At 44.9% G+C, this 18993-nt stretch overlaps 1 protein-coding gene across 1 annotated transcript in view; it reads left to right on the top strand.

The window, feature by feature from the left end:
• The first annotated feature begins 556 nt into the window (after positions 1-556).
• Positions 557-18993, top strand: part of LOC147456587 (uncharacterized) — a 60836-nt gene continuing 42399 nt past the window's right edge. The window contains exon 1 of the mRNA XM_086515013.1: positions 557-877. Within this exon, the coding sequence (XP_086371139.1) occupies positions 698-877 (180 nt within the window). The 5' untranslated portion in view covers positions 557-697. The remainder of the gene's footprint in view (positions 878-18993) is intronic.

Raw genomic sequence — 18993 nt, forward strand, 5'->3', positions numbered from 1 at the left:
AATAAAATCAGTAGTTTCTCTACCGCCGCCTGTTGTGAACATTGGAGCCCGATGGAATAAACAATAAAAGATTGGGTTTTGAAAGGTTTTAAATTAATTAAAATAGAAAAGTGGAAGGTTTTAAATTAATTAAAATAGAAAAGTGGAAGGTTTGAAATTTATTAAAATAAAAAAGTGGTAGTTGTCAGATGATGTGGAGGGTGGAAGTCTAATTGCCAAAGGGGGGGGGGGAGGGTGGAAGGAATTGCTGGAGTTTCTTCCATGCGCTGTCAAACATAAAACAGATTTCCGCCGCTCACTGTGAACAGGGCATCCGACCTGCTTGATTTTGATTTGCTGACAGAGCTCATGCCCCCCCCCCCCCCCCCCCCCCCCCCCCCCCCCCCCCATGTGAACCCGGCCTTAGTCAGATGGTATTGTGATCCACCTCAAACATCTGATTAAATAGAAGCATTGTAAAGGTAAGTGCCTCCATAATATACGTGCGCGCGCGCGCGCGTGGGTGTGTGTATTGTGATCCACCTCACGACGACGAAGAGGAAGAAGACGTAGGAGGAGGTGGAGGAGAGAACGCAGGGGAAGAAGGGGAGGAGGAGGAAGAGATAGGGAGCTCAGCTGCTGTCTGTGATGAAGGGACGAAGCCTGCATCCAGACCGCTATCGGATTTCCTGATCTCTACCTTAATCTACTCCATTCAATGGCTGGCTTTCTCAAGCGCATTTTTGGGCATTTTGGGTTCTTCAAAGATGATAATCGTCATGCAGACCAAAGTGCAGAAACGTCCCCTCCTGCTCCTTTCGGTGCCAAAAGAGTCGTAAAAGGCAGAGTTCCTGTACCTGTTGTGTCTGAATGCACACCTGGAGCTGGCGGTGTCCAGGTAACTACAAGCCTAGAGCTATCCCAAGGATTCATTCAAGCGTGATGTACAGACATTGTGTTATACTTCTTTAAGACATGCAATGGTTTTGAAGTTGAATCATTGCCTGTTTGTGTTTTCTGGCTTTATGTTGCACTTACTCAGCTTATTCTGATATTTATAATAGATCATGCCTATGTGTGGATCTTCTTTGCAGTCGGAAAGAACTGTTGTTAACAATGTGTCTACCTTGTTCCAATTTTTTCATAGCATATGATCAATGGATGCTTTGGCAGTTGCAAATTTTTGGTACACAGAAATTAGCATGGAGAGAGGTTGGAGTTAGAGACTCTCATCAACAGTACCATGAAAAGGGATGCGGACAATGCGATTTTTGTCATCAATAGGCAGAGAGAGAGAGAGAGAGAGAGAGAGAGAGAGAGAGAGAGAGAGAGAGAGAGAGAGAACCCCAAAATGGTGGTATATGCAGCTCTATGATGATTCAACATTGTGATATAGAGAGTCCGCTATGTATGGGCTGCCCAGTCTCTCTCAACTTACAGACAAGCAGCCGACGACCCAAAAAAGGAAGGACTAAATGCCACATCATCAAAACCACATGAAGAGGGTTATGGACCCCTTCATGATCTAGGTCAGGAGTCCAACTATCACAAAGCAGGGAGCAGACATGAATATCAATCTATTGAACTTGAATAAGATAAAGCTTTATCAACAGTTTATTGAGGAAGAAAAAGAGAGAATAGTGGGTGTGTGTGTCAGGTGCAGCAAAAGTGTTTAAGGATTTAGCTCGGATCTAGTACTCCGCATAAACACAAGGGACACTTTACTTCACTTGAAAGATTGAACTGAACTAAAAGAAAGAGAGAGACACAAGAGAGAGAGAAAAGAGACGACACCGAATGTCGGGTCCCAAACCCTCAAGGGCCCCCTTGCTCTATTGCCAGAGCAAGTACTTTCTTTATGTCTTGCACAATGCTGATACAGTGACTAAATGCTGAGATGCTGATGCTAATGGATACAGATGCTACTGATGCTGGGTATTGTGGTTCTGCTGGTATTGGAGGTATTGGGGTTTTGAGGTGTTCTATGTCGATGGCAACGACGATGACGAGGTACTAATGGGTCTATGTCGTCGATGATGATGTATGTCGATAATGTTGATGCCGACGACGACGACGAGGTACTGATGGATCTATGTCGATGACGATGATGTCGACGACGAGGTATTGAGGGGTCTACGACGATGATCATGTCGACGACGACGAAGATAACACTAAGGCTGAATGCCAAAATTTGCTAGCGACGTCGATGGCAAGGGATCTGCAACCACAATGAGGCTAGACTCAAATGTGCTGGCGCTTTAAGATGAAAACGCTGGCTGTCTTGGGCCAAACTACACGGGGGGTGGTGTCGACTCAAGTGAATTGTGATTAAGTTTGTGAAGTGTTTTTATTGATTCTCTCGTATGTTGTGCCAGATTCCCGACTTGGGGTGTCCAAGTTTGTTACGGTGGTATCAGAGCTTAGTCGATTTTTCCTTCCATCGGGAATCCGATCCCTTTTACCGCGACGCACATGGATTGAGGTGAAGAATCCCGCAAGAATCCGACGACCCACCTGACAACTCCGGATCGGGATAAAGTATGAAAATTCCTAATGGACGACGATCGGAAAGACAAAGAAGACTACCCTGGTTACTTGGGTCGTCAGTCTTCTTTTGCAAATGCACGAAAGACAAAGAAGCGCGTATGTTTTGAGGGTGTTTCCAGTTCATCCTCATTCTCTTCTGACAGTTCAGATAGCTCCTCTGATTCAAGTGATGAGGACCGAAAGAGAAGAAAGCGAAGAAAGACCCAGAAATATGGTAAGAACAAGAAGAGCAGATCCCACGGAAAATTTTTCTGACAGTTCTAAGGAGGATTCATCCTCTTTTGAGAGTTTGGATTGTGACGACCAGATGTTCTATTCAAAGAGGAAGCACTAATACAGAGCCAATCAATATGACTTTCTCGAGGATAAGAGCAAGAAGACCAAAGAATTCAAGGAGGGTGGACAAGCACTAAAATTTGATATCTTTTCAAGCTTTCGCGATGCTCACAAGGCCCTCACTTTTATTCAATAGTTTAAAGTTTGACATAGATTTTTTTTTGGAGGTTGCTACTCAAAGTACTCCGTGGTCAGGAGGGTAGCATCTTATTTGAAAGGAAATGCATGGACATGGTGTCCACTCTTCTATTAAGAAAAGAAGCACCGACGAAGTGGCTAAAGTTCAAGTGACTTTTTATTTCCTCGTGGCTCATTGAGGAGTACAAACGTGATGTGATTACCACTTGGAATTATCTTCGGATGACCAAGGGAGATACTTTGGATATCTATTGTGAGAGATTTTGGGATTCTTTTGTACCTGTCTCTTCTTTTAAAAAGATCACATTTAAGCAACAAATCGAGCGATTTTGTTGTGGACTTCCCAAAGTGATACAAGATTACTGCTTATAAGTTATTATAGAAGTCTCGAAGCCCTTTAGGCAGCCCACAACAATATTTCTCTATCTGCTTTGTCAATGGCACAAATTTGTAGGAGGTAACTGAGAGTAACGCTTTACAAAACCTCCAATTGTACTCTAGCAAGCTCTTGCAAGTAGCCGAAGTAAGTTGGTGCCAAACTGTCATGACGTCAGCTTCAAATTCATTTGACAGCCAAGCAGATGCAAACATTTGCTTGAAGTAGACCCATGTGGTGGGTGCCTGTCCTTGCATTAACAACGTCGTCCACCATGTAAGCTCATTGTCTTTCAAGAAAGTGGCAGCTTTCCTAACTTTAGAGGCCTCTGTAAAATTCCCTCCTGCAGAAGCTGTATCAAACTGTTGCTAAACTTTACAGCTGCACCACCTTCTTTGTAAGCTTTCGGCTTTTCCAGTGCCCCCAAATTGTCATAAGGAATTGTCTGCAACATGGGCACTGTAGTAGGGATCATCGGCACATCTTGGCCATTGACATTTTGCGTCATAGGTTGTCACAAAATGGTGACGTGGCATACTAGGGTTGCAGACCGGGCACTCACACACCCTCCCTTGGCATGGGCAGTCCCGGAAATTTTGGGCCGAATACTGACCTGGCCTGCTGTACGGACGCTCGCGTTTTGCGGCGGATTTTGCGGCAACAGTTGTACAGAAAAAGCAGCGCCAGCTTTTGGCTATGCAATTTTGAGAGAGAGAGAGAGAGAGAGAGAGAGAGAGAGAGAGAGAGAGAGCTTTTGCTTTATTCTCTCAAGAGAGAGCTTGTGAGAGAGAGCTTTTGATTTTGAAGCTTTTGGGCTTTGCTTTTGGAATCCCTTGTAAACCCTTTAAATAAGTGGGTAGGCTTCCCACTTCTCAGAGCATCTGGACACAGAGTCTGAGAGTGAGAGCCTCCCACTCACTTGTACTTTTGCAACAGATTAATACAAAAAGAAATACCAAAAGGGGCGCCAGTCTTTGGGACCAATATCTCTAGGCACGGAACTCTGCCGGGCCAGTGTCGATCAATTGTGAAATGTGAATTGTTTTGAAGTGAATTCTTGTGGTGTCGCGGTAGATTCTCGACTTGGAGTGATCAAGTCTGTTGCAGTGGTATCAGAGCACGACCGATTTCTCTTCTACGGGAAATCCGATCCTTTTTACGTGGCACTTATGGCTTCAGACAGAGATCAGTCGACTTCCTCTGCATCCGGAGATGCGGGAAGAGATCACAACGAAGATTCACGCGAGGAGTACGGCCCGCCTCGGCCTACTCAGGCGGAGCTCGAAGAGATGGAGGGTCGATGATTGATCGGCGATGCAACAAAGATGATGCTAAATTTTGCGAAGGACCCGAAATTTGCAAAATTTATGAGCCAGACCTCCTTCGACGAGGTGCCATGCACAGTGGCGGCAGACCACAGAACCACCCCTCAAACCGGCACTGAAGAAACCTCCTACTCCAAGGATGTATATAGAGCAAGAATTAGAAGAGGTGGTTGATGCACGAATTGCTCAGCTTTTTGACGCGCAAAACAAAGCAGAAAAGCACAACAAACAGCAAAAGAAAGGAACCGACTTCCCGGTTATTTGGGTCGTCAGTCTACATTTGCATCGGCAAGAAAGCAGAAGAAGCGTGTTCGATTTGAAGGAGTACCTAGTTCTTCTTCTTCTTCTTCTTCTTCTTCGAGTTCTTCTAGCTCCTCTGACTTGAGCGAAGAAGACAGAAAAGACAAAAAGCGAAGCAAAAAGCAAAGCTTCGGAAAGGGCAAGAAAAAGACAAAGAAACGTAAATCTCGACCAGTTGTTGACAATTCTACAGAGGACTCGTCTTCAGATAGTTCGGACTCTGACGACAGCAGCTTCTACGCAAAGAAGAAGAATTTTTATAAAGCCAACCAGTATGACTTCCTGGAAGATAAAAGCAAGAAAGTCTGAGAGTTGAAGGAAGGTGGACAGTCAATTAAATTTGACTCGTTTTTTGGTTATAGAGATGCTTCGAAGGCTTTGTCTTTCATACAACAGTTTGACATAGCTTTCTCTAGAGGGCGTTACTCAGAGAACTCCAAGATTCGGAGAGCTGCCTCTTATTTTAAGGGAAATGTTTGAACTTGGTGGTCCACGCTTCTATTAAACAAGACAGTGCCAGTTAAATGGCTGAAATTCAAAAGGCTTTTTATTTCTTCTTGGCTGACTCGAGAGTATGAATGCGACATACGAACTTCTTGGAACCATCTTCAGATGACTAGGAAGGATACATTGGACGCTATTGTGAGAGATTCTGTAGCTCTTTTCTACCCACCTCTTCATTTGAGAAGATTTCGTTCAAAGAACAGATTGAGCGGTTTACCTTGGGTCTTCCTACAGAGATCCGAGATCTCTGCTTAGAGCAAAAGTCAGATTCTATTTAGGAACTGACGAGTCATGTGAAACGGGGTTTTGCCATTCACTCAGGCAGTTTGACCTACCCCAGAGATGAAATCATGACGCAAAGGACCGAACAGACTTCGAAAAATGAAAGTAGAAAGAGGAAGATCAACCCAGAAAAGAAAGAAAAGGGTTCGAGAGCAGCTGAGGAACGTGGACGAAAAGGCAAGATGAAAGCAGGATTGGTTCCAGATTGCGTAGGTATTGACCAAAGCACGATGGACGAGAGTACAGAACTTTGCCGAGCTAGGGGCAAAGTGAAAGATCAAGAAGCCCTGATCTTCTTTGATGGAGGAGCCAAGGCCAACTTCATCTCACCTGAATTGGCGGTGCGGCTCGAGATCACTCCCGATCTGATGGGACCACTAGCGGAGGCAGTTCTAGCGGCACCCGACAGAGATGTAGCCATTACACCTGTCATTGGCAAACTTCGGTTGCATTGTCAGGGGTATTTGGGGCATGAGGACTTCTACATAATGCCTTTGGAAGGTTGTGATGTTCTCTTGGGAATTCCCTGGTACCACAAGAACAACGCCGTGGTCGACTATCGGGCTAGAAAAGCGACTTTGACCACAGAGAAGGGCAGAACCATTGTACTAGATGTAAAATATTGTATCGGCTTCGACCATTTCAAAATTAATGAAATCTAGTCTGTTTGTTTACTCGATCTTTTTAAGAGAGATGAATGATGAGAACAGGACAAATATGTCTGAACTTGATAAAGAACGCCACGATTTTCTCCACACTCATGCGAATTGCTTCTCAGAGGGCCTGCCAGGCGAGTCACCACCCGCTCGTCCTTAGGATCATACTATTAATCTGATACCTTGAAGCATACCACCGAATTGGACACCTTACCGTGTGAGCTGATCCTAGAACGAAGAAATTATGAACCAAGTGAAAGACCTCTTGGAAAAGGGTCTTGTCTAGCATAGTACTTCACCGTACTGCTCTCCAGTGTTGTTGGTTTTGAAGAAAGACGGATCTTGGAGAATGTGCATGGATTATAGAGCTCTCAACAAAATCACCATCAAGAACAGATTTCCGATTCCTAGGATCGATGATATACTTGACCGACTACAGGGATCCTCGTGCTTTAGCAGGATCGACTTGAAAAGTAGATATCATCAGATCCGAATCGCACTGGAAGACGTCTATAAGACAACTTTTCCGACGACTTTTGGGTTATTTGAGTTTTTGGTGATGCCTTTTGGCCTAACCAATGCTCCTGCGACATTTAAGCGGATGATGGACAGGATTTTTCGAGAGTACAACTATTTGTTGGCACTTTCTTTGACGACATCATTGTTTTCTCCAAGGATGAGGCAGAACATAGAGAACATCTGCTTCAAGTCTTTCAGGTATTACGAGATCACAAGTTGGTGATTAATGCGAAGAAAAGTGATTTTTTCCTACTAGAGATACACTTTTTGGAACACATTATCTCAGCAGCACGAGTGCAGATGGACCCGGCCAAGATAGAGACTATTTCGTGATTGGCCCGATTTGAAGATTGTCCATGAAGTTAGAATCTTCTTGGGCTTGTGTTCGTACTACAGGCGGTTCATTAGAAAGTTTGTAGAGGTTGCTTTCCCTTTGCATATCTTGACACAAAAAGGAGTCTCTTTCTCGTGGGGACCCACAGAGGTGACTGCCTTTCAGACATTGAAAGAGAAATTGACTACAAGACCAGTTGTGACTTTGCTAGACTTGCAGAAGTCATTTGAAGTATATTGTGATGCTTGTGGTCGTAGTTTGGGTGCGGTCTTAATGCAAGAAGGCCACGTCATTGCCTACGAGAGCTGATTGTTCTCAAGGCCGGAATTGATAGCACAGATTTATGAGAAAGAGCTTTTGGCGGTTATCCATGCTCTTACGGATATAGACGAGTTTGTGCGCAGTTGCTTGGTATGCTAGAAGGTCAAGTTTGACAGGCATAAAGCACAGGGATTGTTACAGCCTTTGCCCATAGCAATGGATTTCGTTTTTGATCTCCCGAGAACACAGTGGTCACGATGGTATCTGGATTGTTATTAACAGATTTAACAAGCAAGCTCATTTCATTCCAATGAAGAAAAAAGTCAAGCCGGATCACTTAGCGAGACTGTTAGTGGTAGAAGGCTAGAGAGCCACACATCAAACCTGCACTCAAGAAACCTCCTTCTCCGAGGATGTTTATAGAGCAAGAATTAGAAGAGGTAGTTCAGATGAGGATCAATCAGCTTTTGGACGCGAACAACAAAGCGAAAAAGCACGACAAAAAGCAGAAGAAAGGAACTGACTTCCCGGGTTATTTGGGTCGTCCATCTACTTTTGCATCGGCAAGAAAGCAGAAGAAGCGTGTATGATTTGAAGGACTACCCAATTTTTCTTCTTTTTCTTCTTTTGACAGTTCTTCTAGCTCTTCTGACTCGAGCAAAAAAGACAGGAAAGGGAAAAAGCGAAGCAAAAAGCAAAGCTTCGGCAAGGGCAAGAAAAAGGCAGTTCTACAGAGGACTCATCCTAAGATAGTTCGGACTCCGGCGATCACATGTTTTACGTAAAGAAGAAGCACTTCTATAAAGCCAACCAGAAGGGCTTCCTCAAAGATAAAAGCAAGAAAGTTAAAGAATTTAAAGAAGATGGACAGTCAATTAAGTTTGACACTTTTTCTAGATTCCGAGATGCTTCGAGGGCTTTGGCCTTCATACAGCAGTTTGACATAGCTTTCTCTGGAGGGCATTACTCAGAGCACTCCAAAATTTAGAGGGCTACCTCTTTCTTCAAGGGAAATGCTCGAACATGGTGGTCCACCCTTCTACTGAACAAGGAAGCTCCGGTTAAATGGTTGAAATTCAAAAGGCTTTTTATTTCTTCTTGGCTGACTCGGGAGTACGAACGAGATATACGAACTGCTTGGAATCATCTTCGGATGACCAAGGGAGATTCTTTGGACGCGTAGTGCGAGAGATTTTGGAGCTCTTTTCTACTAGCTTCTTCATTTAAGAAGATCTCGTTTAAAGAACATATTGAGTAGTTTTGCTGCGGACTTCCTACAGAGATCCGAGATCACTGCTTAGAACAAAAGTCAAATTCTATTCAAGAATTGATGGGTCATGCGAAACGGGGTTTTGCCATCCATTCTGGCAATCTGACTTACCCCACTAATGAGATCTTGACTCAGAGAACCCAACAGACTTCTAATAATGGAAGTAGAAAGAAAAAGAGCCCCCAAGAAAAGAAAGACAAAGATTCACGAGACACGTATGTTGGATGCTGATTTTGTGGCAGAACATTATGACATTGGTCGCGGGATGACAGACAGACTACTTGAGATTGATTCCGCTGTTCCTTCACAGTGGGATGCAGTCATGAGAGGCACGGTTCAGATGCCTCCCCATTGTGGCTAGGAAGGCCTCTTTGCTTAGAGCACTCTCTTATTAGTTCGTTTAGACACCATGCTGTTCACAGTTGATACTGACGAGTCTCAGGGGATTCATGCTAGATTGACATATGATGCCACCTCTCCGCACCTTGTCCTTCCCGGAGCTCGATGGGAGGCCATCAGAGTAGTTGGCTCCCGCGGGAAGCGTCGTTGTGTTGACCCCCGTTTCGCTTCCGTTGATGCTGCACTTTGGAGGCTTTGGGTGTGGGAGGATCGTGCCCTATCTCAGCTTTATTGGGACCCAAGAGAGTGGCATTGGCCTCACTCTAACCCCACCGGTGCACCTGTATCCTTCTTTGAGTACACTGTCAGGATTGGACGGTTAGCATTGATGAGACAGCAGCCAAAGCAGCCCACTCATATGGGTTTCTGGTTACATTCAGGCCTCTCCCATGCCTATCTGTAGCAGTTTTGGTCCGCCATCTGGGATTTACATGCGGGTCGTCGTATTTCTTTTTTCATGTGGATGATTGCACATGCGGGACTTCCAGTTGGGACTTGGCTAGCTACTATGGGTCATGATCCGTTATGTACTCGCTGTCCTTTGCGACTACTTGAGTCACCTGCACACTATCTTTGGTCATGCTCAGCTTCCCATGTAGTGTGGCTTGCAGTTTGCTTTCTACTTAGCAGAGCAGGTGTTCAACATGGATTTCTTACTTGGGGATCTGTCTCATGGTTGATGCCGATGCCTGGCCCCCATCTTTTCTACGAGGGCTCAGACACAGATCCAGCCTTTATGCTTACCTTGGTTGGTTATCGGCGAGGGACTTTGGCTATGCTACCATAGATTGCTTGGCAGGGGGATTCTCAGACACGTGATGAAGTTTTCTCAGTCATCACTAATATTACACTACGGAATGTTTGGAGAGCTCGTTGTCTCCACATTCTAAGTGCGGCTCCATAGCTCCTTCAAGATACCCTCACTGCCATTTGGCTGGACATCATTCACACCCTGATTTGGCAGTGGGATTCTTCCTCAGGTACATCTCGAGCAACCGAGGCTCGCCGATTTGCCTTCCTTCGTCGTTGGGCACGATCCCCACTCTTCTTCACACTTACAGGTGGCCAGATTACGTGGCATTATGCCCCTCCTCGGTGGTTTCTCCTCCACTCGTCACACCGACCACCGTGAGATTGTTCTAGTCGAGTTGTCATGATAGTGGCTCTCCTCCTTACATTCAGCTTGTACACCCCACGTGATAGGTTATTTTGGCATCCGCCGGGGATTATATTGTACTCAGTAATATACAGCCCTGACTTTTTCCAAAAAAAAAAGAGAAAAAAAGACAAAGATTCACGACCCCGGTTCACTCTTCGAGAGAGAGCCAACTACATCAAAGAGGGGAAGTGTTTTGGATGCGGGGAACATGGGCACGTCTCTGTGAAGTGTCCTAAAAAGGCACAGCAAGAGCAGAATGAAGACAGGCCAGAGAGTTTGAGAGCAGCTGAGGAAAGTGGACGAAAAGGCAAGATGAAAGCAGGACTGGTTCCAGATTGCATGGGTACTGACCCAAGCACGATTGATGGAAGTACAGAACTTTGCCGAGCTTGGGGCGAAGTGAAAGATCAAGAAGCCCTGATTTTCTTTGATGGAGGAGCCAAGGCCAACTTCATTTCACCTGAATTGGCGGCACGGCTCGAGATTACACCCGATCGGATGGGACCACAAGCAGAGGCAGTTCTAGCGGCACTCGGCAGGGATGTGGCCATTACACCTGTCATTGGCAAACTTCGGTTGCATTGTCAAGGGTATTTGGGGCACGAGGACTTCTACATAATGCCCTTGGAAGGTTGTGTTGTCCTCCTGGGAGTCCCTTGGTACCATAAGAACAATGCCGTGGTTGATTATCGGGCGAAGAAAGCGACATTGACTACTGAAAAGGGCGGAAAAATTGTACTTCATGTGAAATTGAAGGGCGAGTCTGTCCCTATTGTATCGGCCTCGACGTTTCAAAATTAATGAAATCTAGTCTATTTGTTTACTCGATCTTTTTGAAAGAGTGGCCACCAGCTCGTCCTGATCATACCATTGATCTGATACCTGGAAGCACACCACCGAACCGACCACCTTACCGTGTGAGCCGAGCCCACATGAAGAGATTATGAACCAAGTGAAAGACATCTTGAAAAACGGTCTTATCCAGCCGAGTACTTCACCTTATTGCTCTCCAGCGTTGTTGGTTTTGAAGAAAGACGGATCTTGGAGAATGTGCATTGATTATAGAGCTCTCAATAAAATCACCATCAAGAACAGATTTCCGATTCCAACGATCGATGATATTCTTGACCGACTATAGGGATCCTCTTGTTCAGCAGGATCGATTTGAAGAGCGGATATCATCAGATCCGAATCGCCTGGAGAAGTCTACAAGACAGCTTTTTGGACGAGCTTCGGTCTATATGAATTTTTGGTGATGCCTTTTGGCCTTACCAATGCTCCAATGACTTTTAACCGAATGATGGACATGATTTTCAGAGAGTATAGATCTTTTGTTGGCACTTTCTTTGATGACATTATAGTCTTCTCCAGGGATGAGGCAGAATATAGAGAACATCTGCTACAGGTCTTTCAGGCATTGCGAGATCAGAAGTTGGTGATCAATGCAAAGAAGAGTAAATTTTTCTTATTAGAGATACACTTCTTGGGACACATCGTCTCAGCAGCAAGAGTGCAGATGGACCCGGCCAAGATTGAGACTATACGTGATTGGCCCGATTTGAAGAATGTCCATGAAGTCAGAAGCTTCTTGGGCTTGTGTTCTTACTACCAGCGGTTCATTAGAAAATTTGCAGAGGTTGCTTCCCTTTTGCATATCTTGACTCAGAAAGGAGTCCCTTTCTCGTGGGGACCCACAGAGGTAATTGCCTTTCAGACGTTGAAAGAGAAATTGACTACAGGACCAATTTTGACTTTCCCGGATTTGCAAAAGTCGTTCGAAGTATATTGTGATGCTTGTGGTCGTAGTTTGGGTGCGGTCTTAATGCAAGAAGGCCATGTCATTGCCCATGAGAGCCGATTGTTTTCAAGGCCGGAATTGACAGCACAGATATATAAGAGCTTTTGGCGGTTATCCATGCTCTTACTCAGTGGCGACATCACCTACTCGGAGCCGATTTTACGGTCTTCACTGATCAACAGAGTTTACGCTATCTCTTGTCATAGAAGCAGCCATCGGAAAAGCAGATGTGGTGGACTAATATCTTGTCACAGTTTCACTTCAAGATTGTCCATGTGCAGGGACAGAAGATCTTGGTGGCAGATGCTTTGTCCCGGAAATCGTTGGTCTTGGCTATTTCCGCGATTCATCATAGAAGCTTCGAGGTCATAGATTTTTCAAATGTATTCGGTCGAATACAAAATGGGGAGGTAGTAGAGGGATATTCCATTTGGGATGGCTACTTGATGAAGGAAACGATGTTGTGCGTTACACAGCCGTTGAGGGAAAAGGTTCTAACCGAATGCCATTGTCCACCATTTACGGGTCAAGACTCAAGAAGGATGTGGACGATTTTGTATGTAGTTGCTTGGTATGCAAGAAGGTCAAGTTTGATAGGCATAAAGCACAGGGATTGTTACAGCCTTTACCCATTCCCACCCGCCCCTGGCAAAGTATTGCTATGGATTTCATTTTTGATCTCCCGAAGACACAGAATGGGCACGATGGTATCTAGATTGTTATTGACAGATTTAGCAAGTAAGCTCATTTCATTCAAGTGAAGAAAACAGTCAAGCCGGATCATTTAGCGAGATTGTTCATTGCCTAGATATTCAGATTACATGGCATGCTTGAGACAATAGTCTCTGACAGAGATCCCCGATTCACGAGTTTGTTTTTGAAGGCTATTTGGGAGAACATTGGCACACGGTTGCAGTTCTTGTCATCTTTCCACCCGCAGACAGATTGGCAATCTGAGATTGCAAATTCAGTCATACTGGATTTATATTAGTCTTACATTTCAGATCAGTAGACTCAATGGGAAAAGTTTTTGCCTTTGGTGGAATTTGCCTACAATAACACGATTCACTCTTCGGCGGGGAAGGTGTCATTTGAGATTATTGAAGGTGCTCCGAAGGTTCCACCCTCCCTAAGCACGAAAGATAAGATTTTTGAAGCCGACCAGTACTCGAGGAACTTGGACACTGCTTTTGCCAAGGTTTGGAAGGCTTTCGAGAAATCTTAGGAAAGACACAAGAAGGCAGCAAGTCGACACGGTCGCGATTTGAAATTAAAGGAGGACGATTGGATGCTCTTACGTTTTGAGAAGGCACGCCTGAGAAAGAAATAGAGAAAGGAGCAGCTTTTTCCAAAGCTTAGCATGAGATACTATGGACCTTTCCAGATAAAAGAAAAGATAAATGTTGTCTCCTTTAGACTGAAGCTGCCCGATACTTGGAGAATTCACAATGCTTTTCATGTGAGTCTCTTGAAGCCTTTTAAAGGCGATATGCCCGATGATGGGGAGCCACATGAGCAACCCGAAGTGAAGGAAAGCGAGGAGATACTCGTTCCAGAACAGATACTGGCACATAAAGATCGACGAAAGATTAAAGGTGAAGTGATTAGGCGGTTCTTGGTTAAATTCAAGAACTATCCCGCATTGGATGCGAAGTGGATGGAGGAGGAGGACCTAGAAGATACTCCTCAGATTGTGGAACTTTATCTTGAAGCATTCGGTTTAGCATAGTCTACTCCGATAGAACCCCGATTTCAGCATGGGCGAATCTAGTGCAGCGGGTTTGCACAAGAGGGGAGTCACTCCTCTCTTTTGTCAATAGATTGCCCCGATTTTTGATATAGAGTCACTGATGTCCCTTTGGGTTTCAGGGATACTGCTGAGCTGATAGTATTCTATGACTTTATGAACTGGAATTCCGGATAATGAAAGTGATACTGATTGATTTGTACTTGACTTGTTTGAGTGCAGGAACTAATAGACGAAGTGACTGTAACATTTTGGTCTCATAAATCTCTATAGACATGATTGCAATATGGATTAGTTAATCGGGCATCTCTGAGGTCCCGACTCGATCTAGATGCGATTGCTAAATACATTGCCGATTAATCATGGTCTTAGATTTGAAATGATTTTGAATGTGATTTGTCAAGTGATACCGATTGATTTGTACTTGACTTGTTTGAGTGCAGGAACTAATAGATGAAATGACTGCAACATTTCGGTCTATAGACATGATTGCAATATGGATTAGTTAATCGGGCATCTGTGAGGTCCTGACTCGATCTAGATGCGATTGCTAAATACGTTGCCAATTAATCAGGGTCTGAGATTTGGAATGTGATTTGTCATGTGGTGTCCTGTGATGTGACTGTCGATTGGTACATGTGCTATAGATGTGTTGTGCCTACTGTGTCGGTACTAACAGTCAGTGTCTGCTAAGATAGTTTATGGCCTCTGTTTGTTTTGCAAACGTAATCGAGGGCGATTACAATGCTTTCAAGAGGGGGATATGTCACAAACTGGCGATGTGGCACTGTCCCAGATACAAGCACAGCAGACTCGGACTTCCGCAATGCTGAGGTGGCAACTGTTGTCACCTGCACATCTAACCCTATGTGTACGTTGACAAGCTACTTCATGTCTGGGTCATTTCGGTTAGCTTAGCTTAGGAAGTGTTCTGGCACTTTTGTGAGTCTGTTTTTGCAGGTCGTGTCCAGACACTTAGCAACATTACCATCAGATTCCATTAGGAGCATTTTACAGTGCAGAAAACCTATTTTCCCTATTTTAGCCATTTTTCACTTATTATTAATAAGTGACTTTGTTGGGAAACTGGGTAGGGGAATTTGGCTAAGACAATATATAAGAAATGTCACGTGCACATCTAACCCTATGTGTACGTGGACAAGCTACTTCATGACATGGGTTCAGTTCAGTTCAATCAGCCTAGATTAGGAAGTGTTCTGGCACTTTTGTGAGTCTGTTCGCAGACCGTGCATGTTCAGACACTTAGAGTAGATGCATATCCTCTGGTTGTACACAACATGATCATCAGATTTCCATCAGAACCCATCAGAAGCATTTTTACAGTGCATAGATCTATTTTCCCTATTTTAACCATTTTTCACTTATTATTTTTAAGTGACTTTTGTTGGGAACTAGGTAGGGAAAAGTTGATAAGCTTGTATATATAGAAACCTAGCGATAGCACAATCTGGCAGAAGAGGCAGCAGGGACCTGACATCCAGCAATGCACCTTCTCAGCAAGACCCCCCCCCCGGTGGATGACCTAGCGTTTGCAGCCAAGAATAGCCAGCGTTTTCTTCCATTGCAGGTCAGCTCTAGCGTTTTGCATTTGCAGGCAAACCGGCGACAGCAGGACTCATCAAATCATTAGCGTTTTTGGAGCAGCATAGCAGCACAGCGTTTTGCAGTTCCATCTCGACAGAACCTAGAATAGCATCAGTGTTTTCAGTTTTCAGCACAGACACACCGCAGTAGAAGTCCCGAACCTCGCAGATCTCACCTTCCCGCAGCAGATCCTCGCCGCACGGTCAGATAGCCACAGTTTGCAGTTTCAGCCCGGAAAACGCAGATTTCAGCATTTGCATTTTCAGCGCGTCGTCACATCCCCGTCGTCACCGACATAGAGTTAGAATTCAACAGATAAAGATTTGCAGATTTCAGCCATTAGCGTTTTCAGATTTCAGCCTGTCTCGTAGTCGTCCTCATCGTCGGCAAGTCCATTGCATTGTAAAGATTTGTGTAATCAATAGTAGACTGCTCTCGCCGTAGAGAGTGGGCCCTTCGGAGGAGGGTTTGACAACATTTTGGTGTCGTATTCTCTTCTCTCTCTATCTCTCAGTCTCAGCACCTTCATTCATAGTGTCATTCACTTTGTTTGTGATCATTTGCACTCTCTCACTAAAGGAACGGAAGGCTCTCCCTCCTATAAGTAAAAGAAACCCTTGAGCACAGTTCGGAGCACTCATCTTGAGCAAAGTTCAACATTCACTTCCGCTGCACCTTACAAGAAAACCTACCGCTAGCAGTTTTTGGGAAAAGAGGTAGTAGTCCACAACTGAAGTGCACCTTCTCAGCAAGACCAGCAAGGAGACATAGCGTTTTCAGCCACCCAAGATCACCCAACGTTTTTCATCAATAGTAGAAGAAGCCTAGCGTTTTCAGCAGTTGCAGATCAGCCTGGCGACAGCAGACTCCACAACGTTGTTGCAGCAGATGAGCAAATCAGCCTAGCGTTTTTGGATCAGCAGGACAGCCTAGTGTTTTGCAGATTCCTGGCGACAAACCCCCTTTTTGCATCAGCGTTTTCAGTTTTCAGCGTATAGACTCTGTACCGCAGCCCCCAAACCTTGCAGATCTCACCTTCCCGCAACAGATCCTCGCCGCACGGTCAGATCAGCAAGCTTTTGCAGATTCAGCCCGCTATTCGCAGATTTTGTTTTCAACGCATCGTCGTCGCGTTGTCGTCACCGACATAGAGTCAGAATTCAGCAGATACAAGATTTGCAGATTTCAGCCCTTAGCGTTTTCAAATTTCAGCCCGTCTCGTCGTCGTCCTCATCGTCATCGACATTGTCGGCAAGTCCATTGCATTGTAGAGATTTGTGCAATCAATAGTAGACTGCTCTCACCATAGAGAGTGGGGCCTTCGGAGGAGGGTTTGACAACATTCTGGTGTCGTATTCTTCTCTCTCTATCTCTCAGTCTCAGCACCTTCATTCACAGTGTTTATCCACTTTGTTTGTGATGATTTGCACTCTCTCACTAAAGGAACGGAAGGCTCTCCCTTCCATAAGTAAAAGGAACCCCTTAGCACAGTTAAGAGCACTCATTTTGACCAAAGTTCAACATTCACTTCCGCTACACCTACACTGGTATTAGAGCTTTGGTAGTGTTCTGTATCACTCAAGGAAAGAATCACAATTTCTTTTTTGCTTGTTGCGATCGCATGTAACCCAAGTCCACTTGGGTGTGTCGATTCCTAATCGTGTTTTTGAAGAGTGACAGGAAACCCAAAAAAGAAGGGCTTGTCCAACCTCCCCTTGTTCCTCCCCTTGAGAGGAGACCGTGCACTTAGCGACCGGCCAATCGAGGTGAGGTGGGAAAAAGCAACCTTGGTGTGAGCTCAAGGCTTCCAAGGGGTGCGCCCGCGGGAAAGAGAGGAGCTCGGTAAGAGAAGATACTTCTCTAACACAGATTGTAAGCTAAAAAAGAACCTCAAGAGCCTCAAGAACTCAAGACCCTCAAGAACCCAAGAACCCACGAACCACAAGAACCCAAGTTGCTTATGAACTTAAGAACCCAAGACTTCAGTGTATGGTCATCACTCAAAGCGGCATGGAAACTTCGCATTGAGGTGATGAGGATGGAAGTGGCGAAGAAGAATTTCCCCACCAGGAGGTTTTTCCGACCCTCCCCTGTCACAAAGTGATGACGTGGCTACCGACAGCAGAAACCCTAAAATTCTTGTAAACCCTAATTTCTGCCAAAAACCCTAATTTTCAGAAACCCTAATTTCTGGAAACCCTAATCCTAAATGTTGACTAGAAGCCCTAATCAGGCGGGGCAGAGCCACGTGGCAGCAGTATACGGAGGCTTCCGGATTTTGCGGCGTGAATCACGGAAAGCTGAAAAAAAAAATGAGCGACGCATTCTCAACTGCTTTTTGGCTACGCATGAAATTGAGAGAGAGAAAGGGTTAAATTGCTTTATTTTTTGACTCTCAGTGAGAGAGAGAGAGAAGATGCTTTTGCTTTCAGGCTTTTGGGCATCCCTTATAACATTTCAATATGCGGTGAGGGCCTCACTTTTGGACGCAGAGTCTTAGAGTGAAACCCTAACCACTCTTGTACTCTGACATTGATTTTTAATACAAAAAGAAATACCGAAAGGGGCGCCAGTCTTTGGGGCCAATATCTCTAGGCACGGAACTCCGCCGGGCCAGTGCAAATCTATTGTAATCTGTGAATTGTTTGAAGTGGTTATTTGGTGCTGTTGCGATTGATTCTTGACTTGGAGTGTCCAAATCTGTTATAGTGGTATCAGAGCATGGCCGATTTCTCTTCTACGGGAAATCCGATCCCCAATTTTTTTTTTCTGCGGCACCTATGGCTTCACGCAAGGATCGATCGACTCCCTCTGCATCTGGAGATGCGGGCAGGGATCACAACGAAGATTCAGACAGAGAGTATGGCCTGCCTCGGCCTACTCAGGCGGAGCAAAGAGAGATGAAGCGTCGTCAATAGATCGGCGATGCAACAAAGATGATGCTTAGTTTGCGAAGGATCCGAAATTGGCAAAATATATGAGCAAGACTTCTTTTCAGGAAGTGCATGCACAGTGGCAGAAAACCACTACACCACCACTGAAACCCGCTCTCAAGAAACCTTCTGATCACAAACAGTATTCATAGAAGAAATTACAAGAGGTGGTTGATGCACGGATTGCTCAGCTTTTTGACGCGCAAAAGAAAGCCAAAAAGCACGGCAAAAAGCAGAAAAAAAGCACCAACTTCCCGGGATATTTGGGTTGTCAGTCGACTTTTGACAAGGCAAAGAATTAGAAGAAGCACGTTCGATTTGAAGGAGCTTCTTCTTCTTCTGACAGTTCTTCTAGCTCTTCAGATTCGAGCGAAGAAGACAGAAAAGGTAAAAAGCAAAGCAAGAAACAAAGCTTCGGAAAGGGCAAGAAAAAGGCAAAGAAGGCTAAATCTCGCCTAGATCCTGACAGTTCTACTGAGGACTCGTCTATAGACAGCTCAGATTCTGATGATGGAAACTTCTATG

This window comes from Adiantum capillus-veneris, chromosome 6 (genome assembly GCF_014529385.1).
Source record: "Adiantum capillus-veneris isolate H3 chromosome 6, ASM1452938v2, whole genome shotgun sequence".
NCBI lineage: Eukaryota > Viridiplantae > Streptophyta > Polypodiopsida > Polypodiales > Pteridaceae > Adiantum > Adiantum capillus-veneris.